General features: G+C 38.4%; 1 protein-coding gene across 2 annotated transcripts in view; it reads left to right on the top strand.

Moving 5' to 3' along the window:
• MYOM1 (myomesin 1) overlaps window positions 1-24,660 on the top strand; it is an 848,953-nt gene that overhangs the window by 195,328 nt on the left and 628,965 nt on the right. For both annotated transcript variants that reach the window (XM_044065566.1, XM_044065567.1), the window contains exon 5: window positions 13,330-13,487. In XM_044065566.1, coding sequence (XP_043921501.1) covers window positions 13,330-13,487 — 158 coding nt within the window. The remainder of the gene's footprint in view (window positions 1-13,329; window positions 13,488-24,660) is intronic.

Here is a 24,660-nt window from a genome sequence, read left to right as displayed (position 1 = left end):
ACTAACAGACTATTTTTCCAACATTCTTTTCTGTAAAGTGTTGTCCTAAATCTCCCCTGGTCCTGCATTAATCCTATATCTATAAAATCAATCTCTGTTCTAGAAAAATTCATAGAGAATTTCAGGAAGGAGGTGGTAGACTCCAGATAACCGACAAAACTAACCAGTTCTGTCTCCTCACCTCCCCACAGCAGAAAGATGTCGTCAACGGAGCACCTATATAAATGTACCTTGTCTTTCCATTTGTTAAGATGTCCCAGGATATATTGCCTCTCCCAAAAAACTAAAACCAGGTTGGCATATGTGTTAGCACAGGGGGAGGCCATGGCTACCCCCTGTGTCTGTCTATAATGCCTCCCTTCACATATGAAAACATTATGTTCCAGAACCATGCTGAGTAATTCTTTCATTCATTTTATCTTATCCTTGCCCATCATATTCATTTCCAGCATTAAAGCTGATAGAGCTCCTATACCATAGCTATTACTTATGACCGTAAATAAACTCTGCACATCTAATGTTACCATAACATATTGTTTGATGCCTTGTGCTTCAACCAAATCCCTCAAAGATGTTAAGAAATGCCCTGAGTCTCTCAACACCTCTGGAAAACTCATCAAATATGGTCTCTAGCCATATGGAAATATTTTCAGATATATAGAGAGAGAGAGATGGAGAGAGATATATAGATATAGATAGATATAGTATGTCCTTAAAGGGTCATAAATCACCTTTTTACCCTTTGGTTCAGTACATGTATGCATATATAATGTGCTAATATATCACCTGCTAAAAGGTATGTTGTTATGTTATAATATTATATATATATATATATATATATATATATATATATATATATATATATTTGTGTGTGTATATGTATCTCATTAGCTTATTAGCAAAAACAATTTATAATACTGATAATAATATAAAAACTTCAAGTCAAGTGTATTCAGCACTGAGCCATATTAAAGAGAAGACAACCACTCTGCCTAGTGACTAAATGATTGCTCAGTTTTTCTAGCACATAAAGTATAATTAAACAGGAAAATGTGAAAATGAAATACTTGTGTTATGCAATATCTACCACTTAGGTGGCAGCTAGTTAATCCATCTGATATAAGTGGCTAACTTCTTTTCACAAATTGTGTTATCAAATTAAGATTCTTAAAATCAAAAATAATCATTCAGAGCCAGTCTAGACGGTGTTCCGATATTAGTAACTCACTTTCTTTCCATATTATCTAAGATTTTCTGCAGCTTTTTATTGTAATTCATATTCACAACCCTGTCTATTTGAATGAATACAAATTTTGTTCTTAAAATGAATTAAAGTATGATTAAACAGTACATTGCTTTCATGTTGACACCTAATGTCACTTAAATATACACTGTGTCTGGTGTTCATAGTACAGGCACACACACGTAAGGGGTATCCAAGATATCCGCAAATGGGTTTAGCTATGTGATGATTGAAAGAGGCCATTTATGGTAACTCATGATGACTGTGAATTAGTGTAAGTAAATTAAGTGTAATGAGATATTTTCTCATTTTTGTTACATTTTTAATTAAGAACCCCATGGAGTTAGGAAGTATTCCATGACACTGTCATGCTAAGCTGTTTTAGTGCATACAGACAGCAGATATTTATGTATGCTCTGTTTTGTTATTGAAGATGGCTCCTCCAGTGTTCTTATAACTGTATCCTGTTTCTCATGAGATCATGGGAGGTAGCACGTGGAAATAGAAGACATCTTAAGCTCAACCTAAGTAGATGATCCACTATTGTTGCTGTGATAAAGGTAGTCACAGGAGACATGTCCTCACTGTAAATATATGCTGTCAGCCAGATTTTCTAAGTAAACTGTTTTAATTCAACAGTAATTATATGAGATGTTGAAACCACAAAAGGAGTAAATGACTTCACTTCTAAAGTGTTAACTTGATTTGAGTTACATGTAAAACGTTAGTGTTCTGTGCAAAATCCTGGTTGATGAATTCAAGAAATTATTATGAGGGAATGGACATATAGATAAAATTGTCAGATGAGAGATGAGGGAGAATAACATACCAACAAACACAACACTGACTTACTGTTTAACAAAATAAATTTCATCTTCATTCTGTACACTAATAAAATACAGTATATTGCAATGGTGTCTAAAAAGATGTTGCACACCCTTTAAATAACATGATGTTTTTACTGATAATTGATAATCCCAGGGGAGCCCCCAAGATTTTTTGCAGGGGGTGAAAACCCAGAGCCTGCCCATTCACCCCCCCCATGCATCCATTCCATTGTCCCATTACTTGACTATTTCTCACCAGTTGCCATAAACACTGTTCAAAACTGTCAGTGTGCATACTGTTTTATGCTTTACTTCTACAATGATTACAGATATTTGGATTTAATTTACAACTTTTATTTCAGATTTTATAGCACAAACACTGATAGACATTTGCTAAAAAAAGCAGTACAGTCTTACAGTCAAAACAAATTTATCATTAAAACTTCTCTGCCTTTGAAACTCACATTCACGGAAACAGCTTTGAAAACCTTCCTGATTGTATTAAATTGTTGTCTTAATGGATTGTCAAATATAGGTTGCCTCTGGTATACTTAGTTACTGAAAGCAGTGCCCTAATCCTTGACATTTTTATTTTAAACCTCTTCATTCCTGAATTGGTTTTCTCAAAACACACCAGGGGAAGATATGAAAATACAATGTGGGTATGAGGCATCACATTGCTGCTATTATTTTCTCCCCTGATCCTTTCTATACTCACTGCCCACTGCACAAAAACAAAGAGATGAGGGCAGAGAATTGTCTGCAACCCAACAAAGGCTCTCCATCCCAAATAAATGTATTAGACTTTCTTTATAGTAGACTCACTATAGACAGCATTTTTAACACAGAAAATGTGGTCTAGCCAAATGTTATTACAATTTGACTTGTGTACATATCTCTCGACTTAATTGCTCAAGAATTCTGGACAAAATCAAAAGTAATATAGAGACAAAGGCCAAAAATAGGAATAGGGATACTTGTTAAATATTGTGACATCCTTCCTCTGAGTCAGTAATCAAGGAGCCTGAATCCTCACCAGTGACAGAGATGGGGGACATTCACTTGGAGCAAAAATAGATACATTTAGTATTTCCAGATACAGCTGTTTGCACCAAGCACAATTTCTCTTAAGAGCACACAGGGAGCACACTCAGTCCAGGGGCTGGGTTTCCCTCTCTCTCTCCAGGCCCTCAATAAGTCTCCCCACTGGCACAGCTGTAGAACTGAGCCCTCAGCCAAGTGTTCCAAGTCAAGTCCTCCACCACCCTGTCTGCAAAACCAGTGCTCTGTGTCCCTAGCCAAGAAGCTGACATATACCCACACTCTTTGAGATTTGACTTTCATGCATGCGCGCACGCGAGCACACACACACACACACACACACACACACACACACACACACACACACACACACACACACACACACACACACACACACACACACACACACACACACACACACACACACACACACACACACCTGGGAATGGCTGGCACAGATTTACCAGTTATGCCCAGACTATAAAGTTGTTCCATCACCACCAGAATACTCCAAAGCCAGCTACTCTAAGGCTTTTACAAGGGTACACAATTATACTGAGTAAAATTAATACTAATACAAATGGTAGTGTTTGACAATGCAGCAAGGCTTTCAGGAACACAACACAGTACCACCAAATAGATATAAGTGCTCTCAGAAGTTAAAATGTTCCCTAAAAGACCAACCACAATGGAAAGTTTAAATATATTTTATAATAAATAATAAAAATAACATGAAAATACTAGATATATTTTTACAATTAACACCAGAGTTTAAATCACAGGAAATATTAAAAATAATACAGATGGGTAACTTCAGGCAGTTATAGAAAAACAGTACTTAACTAATCTCACAATCTTTTCCTGACTGATCTAAAGCATTACTATTCCCTGGTTACTTACCAAAGCAAGGCAAGATGAAGTAGGTGAGTTGTCTTCCTTCTTTGTCAAGTTTCAAAAACAGACTGCTCTGAGACTTCTGTCTCATCTAGTATTAAAGCATCATTTCAGTGCTGGATTACAAAATGAAATCACATACATCTGGTCATCTGACTCTGGCTCCCACACTAGCCCCCCCCTTACTAGAAACTGAACCAGAATTTAGCACATAGGTAACATACATTACCATACACACAGAGCTTTGCTAAGATGTGTCATAGCACCTGGAAGCTATAAAACCATTTCAAAAATTCCACCCTTCCAGAGTAGCAATTAGTTCACCCTAAGAATAATGCAGTAGGATTCCTAGTTCTGTTTTTCACAGACATTTTTCTCTCACTGTACTCCAAAATGTAAGATACAATCTTTATGACATAAACCAGGTAATTTAATTTCAAACTATTTTTCAAAGTTAGCTGGGCTGATATTAACCTCTTATCTTCCAGTATCCTCTGTTATAATATATTCATTTCAGCACTTGCAATACAGTCTGACATACAGGTGCATTTCTTTTCTGTCCGGTAGGACCCACTGTTGGTACGTTTTTAACACAAGCAGCTTTAAAAATACATTTTCAACACAAGCACTTGTACAAATCAGTTTGATATACATATGACATATAATTCTTTGTAGAACTCCAGCTAACTATGCTGGCATATGTTACACATCCACCATCCTACTTCTCCTGGCATAGCTGGCAATACCTCACATCATTGCAAACATTACTTTAAGTCACTTAACAATTTAATAGCACAACAGGTTTTGTATCAACTTATACTTATTTATCAATAGAGAGTATGAACTCTAATGTCTACCATTATTGACTTATTGTAATCCTCAGTGTTTTACCAGAAACTCAAAAATTTTACAAGGAATGGCAAAATTATGAGACAAAACTGGTGATGTTCTATAAAATTCCGAACAGTTGTAATGCATGTGTCTACTTCAAAAGCATGTTATTCCAACTCCACAGCTTTAAAGATGTAATTATCTTAATTGACATATGATTCTACTTCATAAGAGTTTTGAGCAATGATGTCCCTGAGAAGTAAGCATCTTTAAAACCAAAGCACTAGGCCAGTGATAATTGATGTGGTTTCCTACAGGAAGTCTTATTTGTCAGACAATATATGTGACACATCCTTGTTCTGGCAGGAACCCAAATTCTGCATAGTCACAGAGTACAGCTTTGCTAGATATGCCTGTAACCTCAGGCAGTGGTCGTTCTGGTGTATGTTTTTTTGCCAGGGCACACTAAGGAAAAAGTAGGTGGTTGGACATGTGGATACTTGAGTACCAAAAAAAAAAAAAAGTGTTATTGATTTTTTGAGAAAATTATTATTAACAATAAGGTACAGAATTTAGGGTAAAATAATCCTTAAACCAATACTATGTACTTTCTTGCTAGGCATGCGAAATACATGCATGCCTCTTGAGTCTTTAATGATAAGTAGAATTGTAGTCCATTCTTTGTACAATGAAGATTGTGAAGGCGAACAGCTACATACACATTACTTATTTACAAGACAAGTTTTCAAGATAGGCCAAATTTAGTACAAAATAACTACATTTGTTTTAATTTTTAGTAGTAGAAAGTCTTCCCTTGTAAGTTCCTTATGATCATTGGTTCTGTTATCTGCCCTGTGACTGAACGATACAACAATGTTTTGATTTCTCTGGATTCTGAATGCACCCTATGTGCAGAAGCTCAAAGAACACCAATGTGCTTTCTCAGTTACTTTAGAAAGAAGAACCTTGGCTACATTGTACAGAAAGGAGGACATCAACATGCTTCTTTACATGCGTTGCAAAGAATGAACTCCAAAATTGTTGCCACCAGTGTATAGAACAAATGTACTCTTTCTTTCTTCTAAAGTTTAAAATGAACTCCAACTTTATTGTATCCATTGCATGGAATGGGAAAACGCCTGCTTTCTTGCTATTTTACTATATGGAATGAACAACAACATAAAAAAATCCAGACTTAAATCAAGCTTTAGCATGTGGCTATGTCCTTAGTCTATGATGACAAGATGTAGGACACAAATTCACGAAAGTGGCAGGCACATCAGGCTATCCAGTGCAAATAATGTAAGTACTCAAAATGAAGCTTATTAAAAGTGTCACAAGAGACCTACTTCATTCACCTGTGGACTAGTCTGCTTTTATTAAGTGGACCTCTTGCCTTAGGTCTTGCATTTTCAATCTTGTAACATTGTTCCAAGAGGAAACAGTAGCATTCGATGAAGAGCTAATTGTGTATGCTGCTTATTATTGCATTTCTAAGGCATTTGACAGTGTTCCACATAAAAATAGTCAAGTCACTAAGGGACTTGTTATGTAAAAGTACACAACTGGTCAGGGGTTTACCTGTTTGTCCTGGAAGGATTACCAGTGCTCTGTTCCAGGGCTCTGTATTCTGACCACTTATTTTCAGACTATATGTTTCAGATCTAAAAGTGAGAAAAATAAGTGGGTTGAAAAAACAAAGAACTGCTCTAAATTATTATCATTATGAAAACGTATTCTCCTGTCATTACACTCATTCAAGTTACTGTTGTAATATGTAACACTTTATAACCAAAATCAGTAGAATGCATCATTCTGCTATATGTTTTTGCATACAGATATACAGCACAATGTAGCTTAACTTGTTTTCTAATTCAAGGAAACACCAAACAGCTCAGCACTGCTTCTAGTAAAAAATGAAATGCCAGGAAGGGAGATGATGCAAATCTTTTATTTATGCCAAACAAGATATAAATGTCAAGGTTGTTCACTTTCTAATTCATCCAAGAAGGGTTCATTAATTTCATTGAGGTATAATGCTATTGCCTTAGTAGTTGCAATGGCTTCTAGATCTTCACAGATCACCTTCTGCTGCAAGTTATTATTTTAATGGAATACAGCAACTTCATAAACACCCAGTGGAAATCCATTTATATTTGTATTCAATCAAAATGAGATTTCATCCACTCACCTTGGCTTGTATTCATAACACAAGCACTTTGATAGGTGTTGTTAGCTAAAAGTGTCATTATTACAGTACCATTCACTGAGTACTGACCAGACAAAACTATTCAGCTGCAATGCCACTTTAATGAATAGGAAAATGTTTAACATGGTTACTTTCATTGCATAGATTCATAGGATCATAAATATATACCAGGCAAATGACAACTAGAGCCTTTATAATTCTAATCTTGAAACCCAAATGTGTCCCACAAATTACATGTTTTAGACATTTATAAAGGGGGTGATTGTTGGTTATGACATGATTTATTGACTGCCTCTGTCCATCAGAGATGTGGGCACCAGACTAGAGGTGTATTTTCAGTTTCACATCTAATGGTCCAAGTTATGCTTAAACGGGGTCAGGGAAGGACTTTGTTTCACATGGATGATGTGTCTGTTCCAGAGAAAGGGAATTCTCTGAGATACATATATGTCTCTTCAACATGTCCTGTTTACATTGCAAGCAAAATTTGTGCCTTTTGATCAGTAGTTATGATGCTGCTTGTTTTGTGGATGCGCAAAAGGCTCATCAGAGTGGGGTCCATGGATGCCTTGTATAACAAGTGTAGATCACCTCTCAACAGTTTGTTGCATGCACTGGGTCTATATCACATCATCGAATTAACTGTTTAGTGAATATGTGTTCATCGAACTGTATTTGTTGAAAGTTCAATCCATCAAACGGAGTTATAAGCAAAAGTTTTCTGAGGGAAAATAACCACTAGGCCAACCAGTGATCATCACAAAAATAACAATATTTAAAACCCACTCAGGTGAGGGGCTATGCCCCCTACACTCCCCATTGTGGGGAGCTGCACCCCCCACACCCCCACTAAATATACCAACTCCGAGATCTCACTACAGTGGGGAAAGGGGCAAATTTCCGATGATGGCCAAGTATTTTATTCCCCTGGGAAAATTTTTGCTTAAATGAATGTTCAGTGGATTAAGGTTTCGATGACTAGGGTTCAACAAAAAGGTATCCTACAAATAGTTTTTTGACAAAGGGAAGTAGACTCGCATGCACTTACCTCTCATCTCCCTCCACCTCTTTGTATTGACCACTGTACTCCCCACATTTATTACTGTATCGCCCAATCACCACACATTGGTTAAATATCAGATGCACCTGAGGTGGAAAATTTTAATACAGGCAGCCAAACTGAGAAATCTAGAATCATCAATGCTACCTCTGACCAGCTGTATTAATACCTTGTTAACGTAATTGTTCATCTGTCCAAAAAACAAAATAAAATAAAATTAGCAAATGACATAGACTGCCCATTAAAATCATCTGTGTCTTATGTCCTGTATTTACAATTTAATTGAAATTGTCAGTAACAACATAATGTATATCACAAGGAATTAACACATTTTATTCTCTAATTAGCACAAATGGTGGAAGAATTTATGACTTCACAGATAGTGTTGTATTATGCAGCATTATGCTCTGTAGTAAATAGCACATATGACTGTACTCTGCAATGCCAGTCATATAAACTGCACGTCTTGAAATACTTTCCCAGCTAAACTTGCATAGAGTGTGCCTTGTGCCCTCTACACATGCAGATGCTGATTCTATGCACATAGCAGTGCACAATGGAGCAGTAAGCTTCAAGCTGATATTTCAGATGTACTCAGTTCAACATAATATACTGATTTTTCTCCCTGTTTGGAAATACCAGACAAAATGTTTTCTTTCCCAAATATAAGAACTGATACTCGCATTAACAAGAAATAACCATACCCATCCAGCTTAGGTGATTCACTTGTACCATGCAGTGTTAATAAATGCTGAACCATTTTAAAGACTAATAACGCCGCACCTATGTGAACCTGAGCAATAGTGAATCTTGCCACTGTTAAACACGATATACATTGAGGAATATGTGTGTCATTTACACATTGTAGAAGAATTTCATATCTAATATATCTGACTTCTACTTATGTCACTAACACACAAAGTTCATCGGACCACAAGTTAACCTCTCTGCCCAAAAACTTAAAGTAGATCAACTGATGTCAAAGTCACATGCCAGGCACTGTCTGTCCTGCTGAAATTGTGTATGTATATGTATATGTATATATATATATATATATATATATATGTATATATATATATATATATATATATATATATATACATGTATATATATATATATATATATATATATATATATATACATATATATATATATATATATATATATATATATATATATGGATCTACTTTACATGATCGACAGCTCAAATGTTCGACTTTCATATGACCGAGACCATATGATTGAACATTTGAAACATCAACCATGTAAAGTAAACACCATAACACAAACTAAAAAAAAACACTAACTCTGTTTGGCAGGGGGGCAAGACCCCCTGCACCCCCCACGTGGGGGCTGCGCCCCCCGCTACTTAAATATACCAACTCCGAGATAGCACTACATTGTGGTAATGGGAAATCTTCCCGTTCCGCACTGTATGGAGATCTCCATTCAGATCGGTTGAGTTTTTGAAAGGTTGATCATATGGTCTCGGCCATATGAAAGTCGATCTTTTAAAAGTTTAATCATCTGAAGGGGACCCATATATATATATATATATATATATATATATATATATATATATATGTGTGTGTGTGTGTGTGTGTGTATATAAATATATATATATATATATATATATATATGTGTGTGTGTGTGTGTGTGTGTGTGTGTGTGTGTGTGTGTGCATATATTTATATATATATATATATATATATATATATATATATATGTATATATACGTATATATATATATATATATATATATATATATATATATATTTATATTATTACTGCATTTACACTACCACAAGTAAGACAATAAGTTACAAATCATAAATTCTGCATGCACATGCATTCGTTGTTTCAGTATTCATTTAATATTGTTTTCATAGGGCATGTAAAATGCAATACTGTAGATAGGGCATGGCAAAGGGTTCAGCTGCCATGGTGCAAGCTGTTTTGAGGCATGATCTGCACTGCGGATGAGTCATTGACAAGGTGTAAGTGCAGTACCAGCAGTAATTTAATCATTCGTTCATTTCTGGGTGTCATTGCAGCTGCTTAAGTGAATACGTGTATGTATGTATATATTAGTAACTAACTGGAGCAAGCAGTTACATTTTTTTGTCTTCTATTTCAATGGACTTTTCTTTTTTTTTTTTGGAGAGGGTTCTTTTTTTTTTGTTTGTTTTGAAGGACATTTTTTGTCTTCAAATTTAAGATAAGAGGGGATGCCATTCTGTAAACTTCTCACGGCACCAATTAACCTAGCTATGTCTCTGACAAAATGTATAATACAAAAAAGACTAACAAAAGAGTTTTTCCATTCTGATATTTTTCATGCCATCCATGTACTTTATATAAAGCTGAAACCATAGAAAGTATTTACATATAACCGATGTTTATTAAATAAAATGTGCTTAGATCCTTCTACTTTTTCAAAATGTACACAAAGTAGTTTTTACCACATGTTTTATATGCATGTCTTGCATTCTTGTGTGACATTTTTTATATCATTGTACACACATCAGTGTTGTATCTATTTCTCGGATGTACACTTAAATTATTTCCTCATAAAAGAATACTTAGATTGCAAAATGCACACCTAAACTTGATACTAGTTAAGGTTTTTACCACACAGATACACGGTACAAGGTTTGATTCTGATCTTTGGTTATTGGCCAAGTTTGTAATAGTATTCAGACTGATTGCCTAGTATTTACATCTGAACCTATAAAAAAAACTTTATGATTAGGATTTCATGATGAATCTCAGACAAAGAGAATAATGTGCACTTTTTCTATCACTGTAGCTCCTTTGCTGCACAACAGGTTTCATCAATGGACTGTTCTAGCAAAAGATCAGTGTGTGGTGGGCATGCAGAGAAAATGAATCACAAATGGATTCAGATTTTCTCACTATTTTCCACATGAAAGCTTTTTAGCTGCTACATTTTAGGGTCCTTCAAATTGAATACAACAGAGGATCATGGTATGTAACACCTGAGTCATAAAGCATTGTAAATTTTAGTTGTAAAAAGCAGCAGTACTGTTTGAATCTTCAGTCCATCTCTTTAGCAAAACCATTGGCACCACAAGACTATTTTTCATGAAACTAATTTATTTATTTATTTATTTATTTTATTTTCAGTTTGATTACCGGAGAAGTCCACTGGGCCAAGAAGTGCCCATTTTCAGTGGAGGCCCGGGGAGAAAAGCTCCATGAACAGTATAATACAATTTTGGTTACAAAATGCAAATAAAGGTTGCAAAGTGAAATACCTTACAGTATAGGTTGCAAAATAGAAAATAAAGGTTACAAAGTGAAATACAAGAGTAGGGTTCATACATTTGAGAGTTGCATTGTGTAATATACATTATGAGACAGTTTAACAACTTGATGACAGAGTGTTTTTTTTTTTTTTTTTTTTTTTTTGATGAAACAATATTTACATGCTTGGAGTCATTTAAAGTCTGCTAGTTCTGGATTTTTTGTGAAATAAGAATAAGTATGAGAGTATAGTGGAGTGGGGGTAAGGAGAGCTTAGTGGGGAGCCCCTAGAATTTAAGTGGGGTAAAAGTTTGTGCTTTGATTAAGGTAAAACTCAGGAAAGTTTATTTATGGAATCACAAGGGACATATTTAGAACCATTCTAGCAGGAAATATAATATCCTGCTCCGATTATATAAAAGTACTCATTTCATCACTTACTTCTTAAGGCAGGTTAAAATGTTGGAAATAGTTCAAAAATCACTTATTAGGAATATATTTGATTTAAGATAGATCAGAAATATCCTCTGTCGTAGAGAGTTGAATTTAAACCATAAGATGAAAGGTTAATATTGGCGGCCCAGGATAGTGGACTACATACATACATGTTGATTTACAGAGTCCAGTGAACATGAAGAAGAAACAGACAAAAGCAGGTTCTGTAAAACAGAATTGGATATAGTCACACATTGTGTTGCTGGGTGTGAACTGCTAATGACAGAAACCCTGTATACTGAAAGGCATAATAATGTGGCAGAACTGTTGCATGGGGGATTGTGCAAACATCACAACAGAGAATGATGAAGTTTATATCACATGGGATCACTCATTACCAACAGTTCAAAAAATAGACGCAAGAAAAACAGATATAGTAGTCCATGAAAAGAAGACAAAAGTAGCATTGATCATTGCTATTGCTACATGCAGTGATTAGAGTGTCTTAACTACACAGAGAGAGAGAAAAAGTAAAAAAAATACAAAGATTTGCGATACAAATGAGGGCAATGTGGAAGAAGGATACCCAGACAATTCCAGTAGTAGTTGGTGCAATGGGTCTCATATAAAAAGAAAATTACAGTCATGTTTAGATATGTTATCAATACATGTCAATTTTGGGCACATTGCAGGTGTTATGAAGCACACTTTTGGCTAACATCAAGTACTGAAACAATACTAGTTTCATGACCTTTAATCATACTTAGAGATGGGGTTCATACCCATCATACCCATCATGGTATTAGAAACTTAAAAGACTTGGAAAAATTAAAACTAATAGACCAAAATCCTACATTTGTTTACTATTAGTTATAAGCTATTAAGAGGTGACCTTATAATCATGTTTAAAATCATAAAGAATGTCCAATTGGGAGCATCCTGGTTGTATTTCTTCACATGACATATATATCTATATATATATATATAAAGAACAGTAACTGCACATGCATTTACCTTGAAATGAAAGTAGGATCAAAACTGACTGTTTTGCTGGTAGGGATAGACTACCATAATGAAGTTTAACTGAGTAAATGACAAAATGGATGGGTTGCATAATATCTGATCTAGGGTTTTGTAGTAGCAGTAAGCTCCTAGAAAGCCTTGTATGAGGTTGTTGGTCTACATAAATCTTACTAAATTGAAACACACACACACACACACACACACACACACACACACACACACACACACACACACACACACACACACACACACAAACACACACATACACACGTGCATATGCAGGCGCACGCGTGCACACATGCCCACACATACACACACATACAAAGAGAGAGATGGTGACAAGAATTTCTGCAGTAATGTATTAATGTAGCTTTTCTCTTCTCATGTACAGTAGAATTCTAAAAGTATCAATTTTTCTGTGTCACACTTTTAACCAAATTCTTATTAATAAATATCTGTCTAAAGCAATGATGTTTACAATTTTTGATTACTACCATAGATGAAAGAGACTGAGGACTTTCACAAAAAGTTAAATGAAGACAGACTGCTACACGCACCTGAATTTGTTATCAAACCTCGCTCCCACACAGTTTGGGAAAATCAGAATGTAAAACTTCACTGCACTGTCACAGGATGGCCAGAACCTCGAGTTGCATGGTAAGACTATAATCCTTTTTATTTTTGTTTTCTAGAGCAGCATCTTTAGGGCTTTGTCGTCATTCGTCAAAACATTTTAAAACACAGCTTTGTGTACTATGTGAAACAAATACAAAACTATTATGATATCACTAGATGTTATTAATGTTAAGTTGATTTTGGTCTCATCAGAAGGGACATTTTAACTGCACCAGTAATGTCAGTTCACACACTGCAACTGAATTTATAATGCCAAGAAGCAGATTATTTTATTTTTACATTTTTTCATTTATTAATTGTTTGTTTACCAAATAGGTGGGCTGGTCTTAGGACCCTTTTGAGCCATGACACAGGTGTCAAAGTTTCTTGATTAATATGCCAGCCCTTTCAAGGAGAGATCAATAGTTAATCTGTCTACATACATCATCTAAAGCAGTAAATTACTAAACAGCATTGGTATGCAGATCTGGGCATTTACTCTGAACATACATTTTAGTATTATATAAGGATTTCTGCTCTAGAGCTGCTATACTTTGGACCAGCCAAATAAAATGCATTTCTCTCTTCTTAATTAATAACTTTCCTTTATACTAGCTAACTTATTTTAATACCATTTCCTTTCATTGTTTCTCGATATTTTGAAATATTCCTTGTTACAGCTGTAGGGCTGAGCACTGCTGACACTTGGTATCACAGAAATAAGCAGATTACACTATCAAATATTGAATACTGTGTTGTTTCCTTCCTTCCTTCTTATCATTATATTTTCTTCTGCTGCTGTCTGCTTCGATTGTATGAGCTTACTATGCTTAAAATGAGCACAATGAATCACCGCATATATGAGATTTCTAAAGCTAGGGATGAGATGGCAGAAAAGAAAGAGCTTCCGTAACCACTTTCCATGAGCAAAATGTTAGCATTGTACATCCTGCTAGCCAATTTTGCTAGCCATTTCCCTTCAGACTAGTAAAACTCAAATCAGTGAATTCAAAACGCCAAATCAAAACAGAGAAAACTGCAACCTACCTTAAACAAAACTAGTAGTCTTACCAAAAATGACTTCTATGAAAATTACAAAAAAAAAAATATTTTCTGTGGGGATTATACTGCAATGCCAGCCATTCAGAAGACTGCACACTTCTTGTTTAACAAAATGAACTCTAAATTCACTGCCCCTTGGAGGAAAAAAGTGCATATCCTTGAAGTAGAGGAGCACCCACCCCAAACACACACACACACACACACACACACACACACACACACACACACACACACACACACACACACACACAGTCTCCTAAACATTCATGTACTTTGGACAGAAGTACAACTCACACCTCCAGCAAAAATTTGCTGAAAATGTTGATCGCAAGTGCCAAAGTAAAAGTTAAATATCTCACTAGAACCTATTCTGTTATGATGCAGACAAAAAAATCAACAAACTTAGGCATAGTACAACAAAACACCCTCAAACCTCCGGTGATGACTTATGATCATGACAGGAATATTAAGTGATAAGACTATAGTGCAAAACAAATATATGTTTTTAAATATCTTACACTTGTCACTATATTTTTTAACAAAGAAAATATGGGTAGAAAAATAAACTACAAGAATTACATGAGTTTGTGCCTATTATTTGAATATCCAGCTTCCAATGCAGTCAACAATGGGTCACTGGTTAGATACATAGTGCTTCTTCTACGTCCGGATTGTTGATTCATTAGGGCATGCACAAATTCTGACACAATGTATGAGAGACATTTTCTGCAGTTTTACTGTGATATGACCACAGGTATCAGAACTACCTAAGAAGTATCACTCTGAACACAAAAGTGAGAAAATGAAATATTACTGTGGCAAACAGAATTATAGAGTATGATAAAAATCACTATAGTATGTATGCATAATGCATCCACACTTATTTGTTCTAGAGGCATACCACTTCAGTCATAATTGTTTTCATCATTAATCATAATTTGCTGATTTTGCTTTACTAGAAAGAGAATGTCTCACCAGAGGTTCAGCCCATTTTCCAAAGATGCACTATCCATAGAGATGATTATCTTGGTGAGGTGCAAAAAATGTTAAATTTTAAATCTGTTTCGTGGACATGGAAGATTTGCCCAGCCCATCATTTTTGTCTGCTCTTTTTTTAACTTAGTTAAGTTTTATTCTAGCTTGTTTTGTTTGGTGAAATGGCACTCATTCACATCACTGTAAATTATTTACCACTTCATCAAAGTACCTTTGTGTGAGATAGGCCATGACTCCACATAAGTTTGCGTATTTATCATCATGTCACATGACAAAAAAGGAAGAGCTCATTTCATTAATACTAAACTAAACTGCCACAATCTTTCCTCTATGAGATACGTACCCGACTATGAGTAGTTACCAACTTATGGACGTACTAGTATCATTAGTGTCACTGTAAGTACGTTGTGGATATGGATAAGGAGGCACCATTACCAGATGGATAACATTTTCTAGATATTAGACTACAATGTAGAAAATTTCTTGGAGATGGCATATAAAGTAGTAAGCATTTGTACAGTAAGAGCAAATGAAACAGTACATCCCTCTAGGGCAGTGATGTCTTTTACAAATGTTTATATAATTAGTTCATCAAGTAGGTTCCTGAAATTATTTAGGTGTGAAATATGATACAAAATACTGAATATCTTTCTCCAGTGCAGCCAATGTAGTGGTGAGTAACATTTTTCAGTCAGTACACAAATCAGCATAGTTTAGTTTCAACTAATTGTAGAGATTGTGAATTTGAGATAGATGGTTATCAGTGGAAGGCTTCCTTAAGAAGAAAATGTTTCTAGCTGTGGGAAACTGGAGAGAGGAAATGGACCTCTTGTAACAACGTTTTAGCTGAACAAACATTGTATTGACTGCCCACCCTGTCAGTATATGGTATGAAAGTTAAGCCAGGGTCTAGAGTAAGATCAAGACATCTTTGTTCTGTTACATTAGAGATTGTGTTATTAATGTTATGTTTAATAATAGTGGGGATAGGTGAGCTTGCAACACTCGATTGGTTGAGTTTGATTATTAACCAAGTGATGTATGTTCAGGTACAAAGTGTAGAGAATTAGACTGCAATTTTTATTGTAATTTTTTCTTATGATGTAAAAAACTGTGTTGTATTTGTGTTGTAAAAAGCTTTCTTAAATATCTTCCCATTTTCTTATTCCTACAGGTTTGCACTATGCTTCCACTGTTACTAGATGCATGACATTTTCTTGCTAGAACTTACAACCAACCACTTTAAGCAGGCTCCTAAACCAGCAGTAACAAATATTACCATTGTTCTTTCTTTTCTTGTGGGTCTGCATCCTTTACATTTCACTTCTTGTACATTGTTACAAACCACTGTGGCCTGACATATTTGTAAATCTTGTTCATTTTTGCTTATTTCTTCCACTAGTCACAGAATCTTTAAAGCATTTTAAAATGTTAAATTAGTGTCTAGCAAAAGCCGTCATTGAAAGCAGTCATCATGTATTCCGCACTCAATATACCTGTGGGTGAACTTTCATAGCTTAGTTACACATTGGGGTTATAGATTCGGTAAACTGCCATACGCAGAATTCCAATTCAAATGTTTCCACTACCTTACCAGCTCTAGCATTAAAATTATTTTTTTATGAAGGTCGCCAGTTTCGCATAACAGGTTTTACTAGAGTTCTCAGTAATGACAATACTTCTTATTCAAATGTATGTCACGGCTACTGTTTCAGTACTAAAATAGTGCTTCTTTTTTTAATTTGTATCTTTACTGGCAAAAGTAAAAAAAAAAAAAAAACTGTTCCAAAACTTTGCATTTAAACCCATGTTTACATGTTTACATCAGAAGTAGTCAATGTGCATAACTTTCCCATTATGCCTTTTATTACTTCCCTTTCAATTTGTTTGCAAGTCCTTGAAATAATGGAAATTCTTGTTACCAAAAAACAGGGATTATATCTTGGGAAAAAGGAAAAACACCTTAAGTGGTTAAAAATAGTATGTGATCTGACTCCAAAGAAGCAGTAACATATCACTTTGCATGTGCTTATTTGTTAACTGGGTTGGTAAATTACTTTGAGAGACCTTTTTCAACCATGGCCCATGCCAGACACAAACACCTCATTATGATCAAAACCTAGGAATCAAATAAACTCATATTGGAGACATAAATAAAACAGCAAGCAGTGACATAGTACACATCCCATAATGCCTGTATGCATAAGATTGTAATCAGAAAGATGGAGCCCTTTCAGTATACACTTTGAGCAGTAAGCTGTAAAAAGTACTGTCTCTCTTACAATGGTACATATATGCATGAACTATGTAAAAGAATCATACAACAGCAAAAGGCAATTTAGTGTGTATTTTGTTCACATATTGAACACTAAGTTAGAGAAAGTTATAACATGAGTACAGTAAATTTAACAATGTGAATCATCTAATACATTCGAGAGACATATAATTATCAAAAAAGTAAATAGTAGAATTACCAGTCATACAATAGATGGAGGAAGTTAAGTATTCTTTTGAGAGTAGGAAAGAAACCTTTATGGTGCTTATAAAAACAGACAGTTGTAGAGGGAGAGTGGGCTGTGTTTGACAGATGGAAGTGGGAGGGGTTAAAGACAGGGTAGTGCCACTTAGGCTTAATAAGTTTTGAGCTATCCCTTGTTATTGCAGCAGTGCTGCTGCTGGCTAGTTTATGTAGTTATCCAGCTCCTCATTCAGAATGGTAACAGTGTGGAGGTTTCTGAGGTAGCCAGAAATAGTTCTAAACAGCTAATGCTGAGAATGCTGTTTTAGTGATGGGGAGTAGAAACTTTTAGTTATGTACTCACCATAACTTCAGATGTTTGGCTGAGCTTACTATATCCCAGGATGCACCACTACCAGTCCCTCGCATACATGCACCGCATACATGCACACATGCACACACGTCATATAGAATAAAGATAAAAAGATGAAACAAGAAAAAACAGAACTCACTCAATTGCCTGTGAGCATCCAATATGGAGAGGTGTACTCCCTTCATTCATTGGAGAATTTTTGAAAACTGGTAGCTCTAGGGTTATTTGGAGACAGAGATAGAGACAAACCTGGGACAAAAGATAGCTGCTAGTTGGACTTTAATAGTAGAAACTGAAGATCATGATTAAAACAAGGAAAAAAAAATTTCAAAACCTCTGGAATCGGGTCTAAGGGTCTCTATTGAGCAGATAGCAAACCCCAGATAGCAAAACCTCTACACTTTCTTAGTGGTTCTTAGTGGTGGGTTTGTGGGTCAAGATAATAAAATGTGAATAGGTTCCGGTGTGTGACTGAAGTCCCGGGAAAGGGAAGGGCCAATATCAAGCCAAGCTTCAAATGAAGAAGTGTGAAGAGTTGTCGACTGATGATGACTGATGAATCAACCCGGATCAGGAACCAAATCAAAACCACCGCATGTCACATGTTCTAGGAGGTAGGGAAACCATACACCAGTCGCGAACAATTAGTACAATAGAGACCCCAATCGAGACCCCAATCTGGATTTTGGGGAGACTTGGGGAGAAGTGAAACCGAGGAAAGGCACAAAAGTAGTCTGGTTGGACTAGAGCATCACAAGCTGCCTCCCCTGGCGTGGAGTGAAGTGGAAGAGGAGCCTTTGCACTGCGTTTGCGTTGGTTGCAAATGGTTCGCAGCATGGGTTCCCCATCTTCTTGCCTGAAAACTGAGAACTGTTTCGTTCAGGGACCACTCGTGAGGAGAGAGAGGGAGAAGAATCTGTCTGTAATATCTTGGATTTCCCTATTGGATGGAGTCGGGGTCAAAGCGGTTGATGGCTGGCCCATTCCCACACCCTCCTTTCCTCTACCTCCTCTCTAGATCTGGTCCCTCCTTGTTTGTCCTCCTTGTTTGTTTAGGTTTTCAGACCACCGGGATATGGAAATAATGCCTTGAGGAGAAAAAAAGGGAGGGCCCGTGGGGAGCCCAAGAGGGCCCTCCAGTACAGCCCATTGATAATAAGAATTTTTACGATCTAGAGCGGGAACCCTAGACCCTCTGGAAGCACCTGCCCTACCCCCACCCTGTCTGGGAGCATCCGTCGTCAGGGTGGCACGGAGGGTCCGGAGGGGATTCCCTAGTTCCAGAACATTCAGATTGATGGCCACCAGCGGTCACGTTTACGTTCCGTAGTCCTGTCTGGGATGATTAGGGGAGATTCTGAAAGGGAGATTGAGAAAGGACCATTGGCCTGAAGATTACTCATATTGCAATCTGCCAGTGGAACTAGGAGAACCGTGCTAGTGGAACTGACCTAAAGAAACCGCAACGCCATCTGGCTGGGCTTGCAGGGGCTTTGGACAGACTTGCTGGGCTTGAACTTGACCTGTAAAGTTTGACCTTTCTTCGTTTAGGAAGAAAGACGCCATGATCATCTTGAGTCTATCTCTGAGAGGCAGCAAGACAGACTTAAGCTGAGGAGGCAAAAAGACAGGGTTTGACCCAATGGATGTAATTCCCCAGTCCATAAGTAGATGCCTGGTGGTGGCAGTCAAGGGCTGAAGTAGTGCCTGGTGGTGGCAGTCAGGAGACAGTCCTCAGGTGAGGGGAACTACTGGGAATCCAGTGGTGAACACCTGGGGGCCACTGGGTGAGAACAAAGGGCAGTGCACTGGGGGGCTGTGGTGAGACCAAAGGCAGTGCACAAAATTGGTCCTGACTGGTTCCCAGGCTGGAAATGCAGGATACTTCGGATGCCCGAGATCTGGAGCACATCCGACATAGGCGCCCTTACAATGGGAGATGGATTGTAAAGTGACCATCAACAATGGGAGAATGGATTGTAAAGTGACCATTAATTTAGTTCATTCAATATTGGTCTCAGGTGCCTATCTTTGGCACTGGTGGTTGGTCCCCTGTCTTTTTCTTTTTAAAAGTCTGTAGGACCGGTTCCTCGACTCCTTTGGTCTGTGGTTGGCGGCTGGATGACTCCTTTTCCTTTTTGTTTGGTGGTGGGTGTGCTGTGTTTTTCCCTTTTTAGGGACGAGTGTGTAGAAGGGTTTTTTGTAACGGAGGGCCAATAATCCGAAGCACCATTGTCCTAGTGATAGACTAGCAGGCTTTGGGTGCTTGGCAAAACAGCACCCGACTGTGGCTCGAACGCTGGCGGGCAAAGCACCATGAAGTGTGGGAGGCTGACAGCGGGCAAAGGACTCGCGCCATCAAGTGCAGGAAAGAGCCACGATTCTGGGACTCCTGGTCTCCCAGAAAATTTCCTCGTCCTCCCTGGGGCCAGTGCCCAGAATCTGCTGTTGTCTGAAAACTTACGTGATTGCGGAACCATCTTCCCTCCTCCTTTAGCCATAGGGTGGGCCGAAGGTGGAATTCCGTGCACCCTCTGACGAATGAGTTTTCCCTCTCCTCGAAGGCCCAGGTAAGGTCATCTTCTTAAAGTTTTTCCAAAAGGACTATCAAAGAGGCGAGTGTCTTTAACAGGTCCCTCATAAAATGACTAAGCGAATGAGAAAAGAAGGATGGGAGAACCCACGCCTGTGCCTGCTGCCGCAACCGCCCAACGCCTCGCGCATATGAATGAGCCTCAGCCACAGGTTGAAATCATATGGCTAAGCCAACTGATCGCTAACTGAGAAAGCTAGCTGCTCAGGTGGGATGACCGAGAGGAATCAGCAGCTCCTTGACCAGATCCCTCATGGCCTGGCTATCTGGTGCCAAATAATTCAGGGACCTTAGTGCCAAGGCAGCATGGCCAGTGAGTCGCAGGGTACTGAGTCTAATCTAAGGCTTCCTTATTAGGAAGCCGGACGGATGTGAAACTAAGATGCGTCCATGTGTACCAGGGCGGGATGTTGTCAAGAGCATCAGATGCCACTTCTTGTCAGAACTCCACCTCGGGTGCACAGACAGCCCGCATGGGGTGGCAAGACATTCTGATATCTGGATGTTCCACGCACTCCGACCGACAATCAGGAGCTCGTCACAGCGAGACACCCAAATCCCGGATGAAGCCCCAACTCCCGAAGCACTGACTCTCCATCAGCAGAGGGGGTTTTGATTGGAGGCCGCTGGCTGAGCCCAGAAGGGGCAGAGGCTGACTCATCAGCTCGAAGCGACTTCAGGAACAAATCCGTATCAAGATCGTATCGATGTAAGAGACAAGAAGTCCATGCTTCCTCATCCGATCAAGACCAGTGGGGCTCCTCTGAAGACAACTCAGTGTCAGGTGTCTCAGGACCGGGGAGGGGTTTTCCTCTTGCGCCCTCTGGCAGCAACTCAAGGCCAGGAAGACAGGAACTGCCAAAGACCTCCCCTCGGGAGGCCCCTGCTGAGTAAAAGCCGGCCGGATGGCGAAGACCAAGCACTAAGTCTCTCCCATAGCTCTAGGCTTGGACCCGGTCTGGGAATTATCGGTCGCAGCCCGATGGCCTTAATGAAGTCCTTGGCCGAAGCTCTCGGGAGGCTCAGAACCGGGACAGCAGGTCCCGAAGCGTCACCCCAGTTCGGCGAAGAGAGAGGCCGCCAGCAACTCCGGACCGAAGGCGGGGTTGGAGTAAGTCCCAAACGCCACCCGGATCTCGGCGGGTCCAAGCACCCGAAGTCCCAGCGTGCCGGGTCGGAGGAAGGAGGCGGGCATGGCATAACTACTCGGCTCCGAAGCCAACTCAACCGGGCCGGAGGCGGCCCCCAGACTGAGGGATGGGAACAGTCTTCCCGCACCTATGTCCAGATCAGCATCCTCGATGACTGCTCGGCTCTGATTTGGTTCGGACTGGGGAATGAAGGCCCCAAGGAGCCCTGGACCCGGCTCTGGGGCTGGAGTATGCCCTGTCTATGTCGAGAACCAAACCAGTTCAGCGCGGTGCCGGGGAGGACCAGGGCGTAGGGACCGACCTGGAGGCTAGACGACCACTATGGCTGTCCTCGCAGTGGAGCCAAACTAGTGACTGAAGGAATCGCCTTGAGACGGCTCGAACCGAGGAGTGGAATGGGGTATCGAAGACAATTTCAGATCCCGCCCTCCAGTCCGAACATTCGGGCCGAGAGAAGCCTGCCTATGCCTTTTGGCTCAAGACAGAGGAGCGCTGGTGGAAGACAGCTTCTTTAGCAGAGCCTCAGGAGCAGGCACTTCAAAGGAAGGTTTATAAGGCCTTTCAATATAAGCTCGGGTCCCCTCTCTTGGTGGACCCTCGATGCCTTTTCTTTTTAGCAGGAGAAGGAGAGGATGCTAAAGCTTCTATACAATGTTTTCTTCAAAGAGGGTCATAGACATTTAAAACTTCTCTAGTACTTCTTGAAGCCGAGCGTGACCACTTGAGCAGGATTCCTGCAAAGTTAAGTACTCCAAAACATTATAACTTACGTCTTAGTCTGAGAGTGGTAGACATTTTAAAGCCAATTGAACAACAGTAAGTGACGTATAAAGAAATAAGAAACCCCTAAAGAAGTTTTTAATAAGTGAAGTTAAGTAAAGGCCCACAGTTTTTAAAGCCTGTTAAACAAGAGTATCAATTCTACACAAACAACAACAGACAACAGTAAAAACACAAACAACAAAGGAGGTAGCCATTAAAACAACTTTTTGTTTAGAAATTGCCAAATTTCTGACAGAAAAGTTAGTGAAAGGGAAATTGTAAGCTCAGCAAGCTCGAAACCACAGAAAAGCTCACAAGAACACAAGCGAGCACACACACACTGGTGAAGCTAGGCATCCTCAACATATAGTAAGCTCAGCCAAGAAAAGACTTAGCTCTTTGGTTAGTAGCTTGCGGTCGAACCGAGCTGCGCCTCCGAACGAGACAGTCAGAATGCTAGTGGTGAGGATCACATAACATTGTCTGTTTAATGAGTGTTTGCCAGTCAGCTGACAGCCTAGAGGATATCAGGAAGTGGCAGTAGACATTATGGAGGCAGAAGCTATTTAAATAATTTATAAATGTACCTAGCAAACAGTCTAGTTGCCTTTTCAGTGATGGGAAAAGTATTTGCACTTTTCCTTATACTCAGTAATGTTATCTGTTGTTTTCAAAAGGTTAATAGATAGACACATGTAATTAAGTGATAGCTAAAGTATCTACACTGTGGCATGTTCCGGAACATAAGAAAACGATTTAACATTAGAACAAATATACAACTTAATACAGTACCAGGGTAAATCAAATATAGTCTACTGTTTAGCAAACTATTTTATCATAACTTTTAATCTTTTTTTGTCAAGACTTTTTTCCCCATATTACTTCCTTGGTTTTATGAAATGATGTTTGAGACTTTTGTATGTCTAATGCTGTTTTGTTGAAAGGGAGTGGATCAAGGAGACACCAAGCAAAAGTGTTGATAACACTGTAGATAGATTAACACAGGAATGCATATGCTGCTCGTGAGCAGCACATGCATGTTCTGTCTGTCATCCTTCATTTTGATTGACGCTACCTTTTCTTCTAAATGAAGTGATGGCCATGTTTCATGAGAGATGAAATACGAACAGAACTTTCAGTACTAATGCATACTGCATCCATGAGGTATAGACAGTGTGACTAAATGAAAACCAGAGACATCATTCTGCCAGAAATCAGACTTTAAGATAGTCCCAGACTCTCGCACGATTGAATATGACTGCTGTATGTGGCTGCTTTGGGTATCCAGCCTTTGCCAGAGCTTTAACTTTAAAATCCCCAGTTGCACTTGTGAAAGTAACCAAAGTATAAATAGTTGGGTTAATTGCAGTAGCAGAATTAAAGGGTCTATATTATATGAACAAAAGTTCATATAATTGATCGCTCTAATGAGAGAAAATCCCAGAAATTGAGATGCGTGCTGTGGGATTGCAGTACAGTGAAGAATGGAGTATTTGCCCTTTCCTCACTGAGTGTGATCTCGGAGTTGGAATATATATTTAGCGGGGGCCGTGGGGGTGCAGCCCCCCACAATATCATTTTCAATTTCCAGGATTTTCGCTCATTACAGTGACCGTTTATATGAACTTTCATTCATGTAATATAGACCCGAATTAAATACGTAAATATGGTGAGAGAATCACTACAGGTGTAATTGCTGTCTCCACTGTAGGCCCCATACTATCCTAGTTTGGTTTCTGGTAAACTGTCAGTTTTACACACCTCTACTTTGACCAGCTATATAATGAACTATGTATCTATTTTTTTTTTTTTTTTTTTTT

This window comes from Protopterus annectens, chromosome 3.part0 (genome assembly GCF_019279795.1).
Source record: "Protopterus annectens isolate FY-2018-M chromosome 3.part0, PAN1.0, whole genome shotgun sequence".
Classification (NCBI taxonomy): Eukaryota; Metazoa; Chordata; order Ceratodontiformes; family Protopteridae; genus Protopterus; species Protopterus annectens.
Note: the sequence above shows the minus strand (reverse complement) of the source record. Positions and strands in the feature narration are given on the sequence as shown.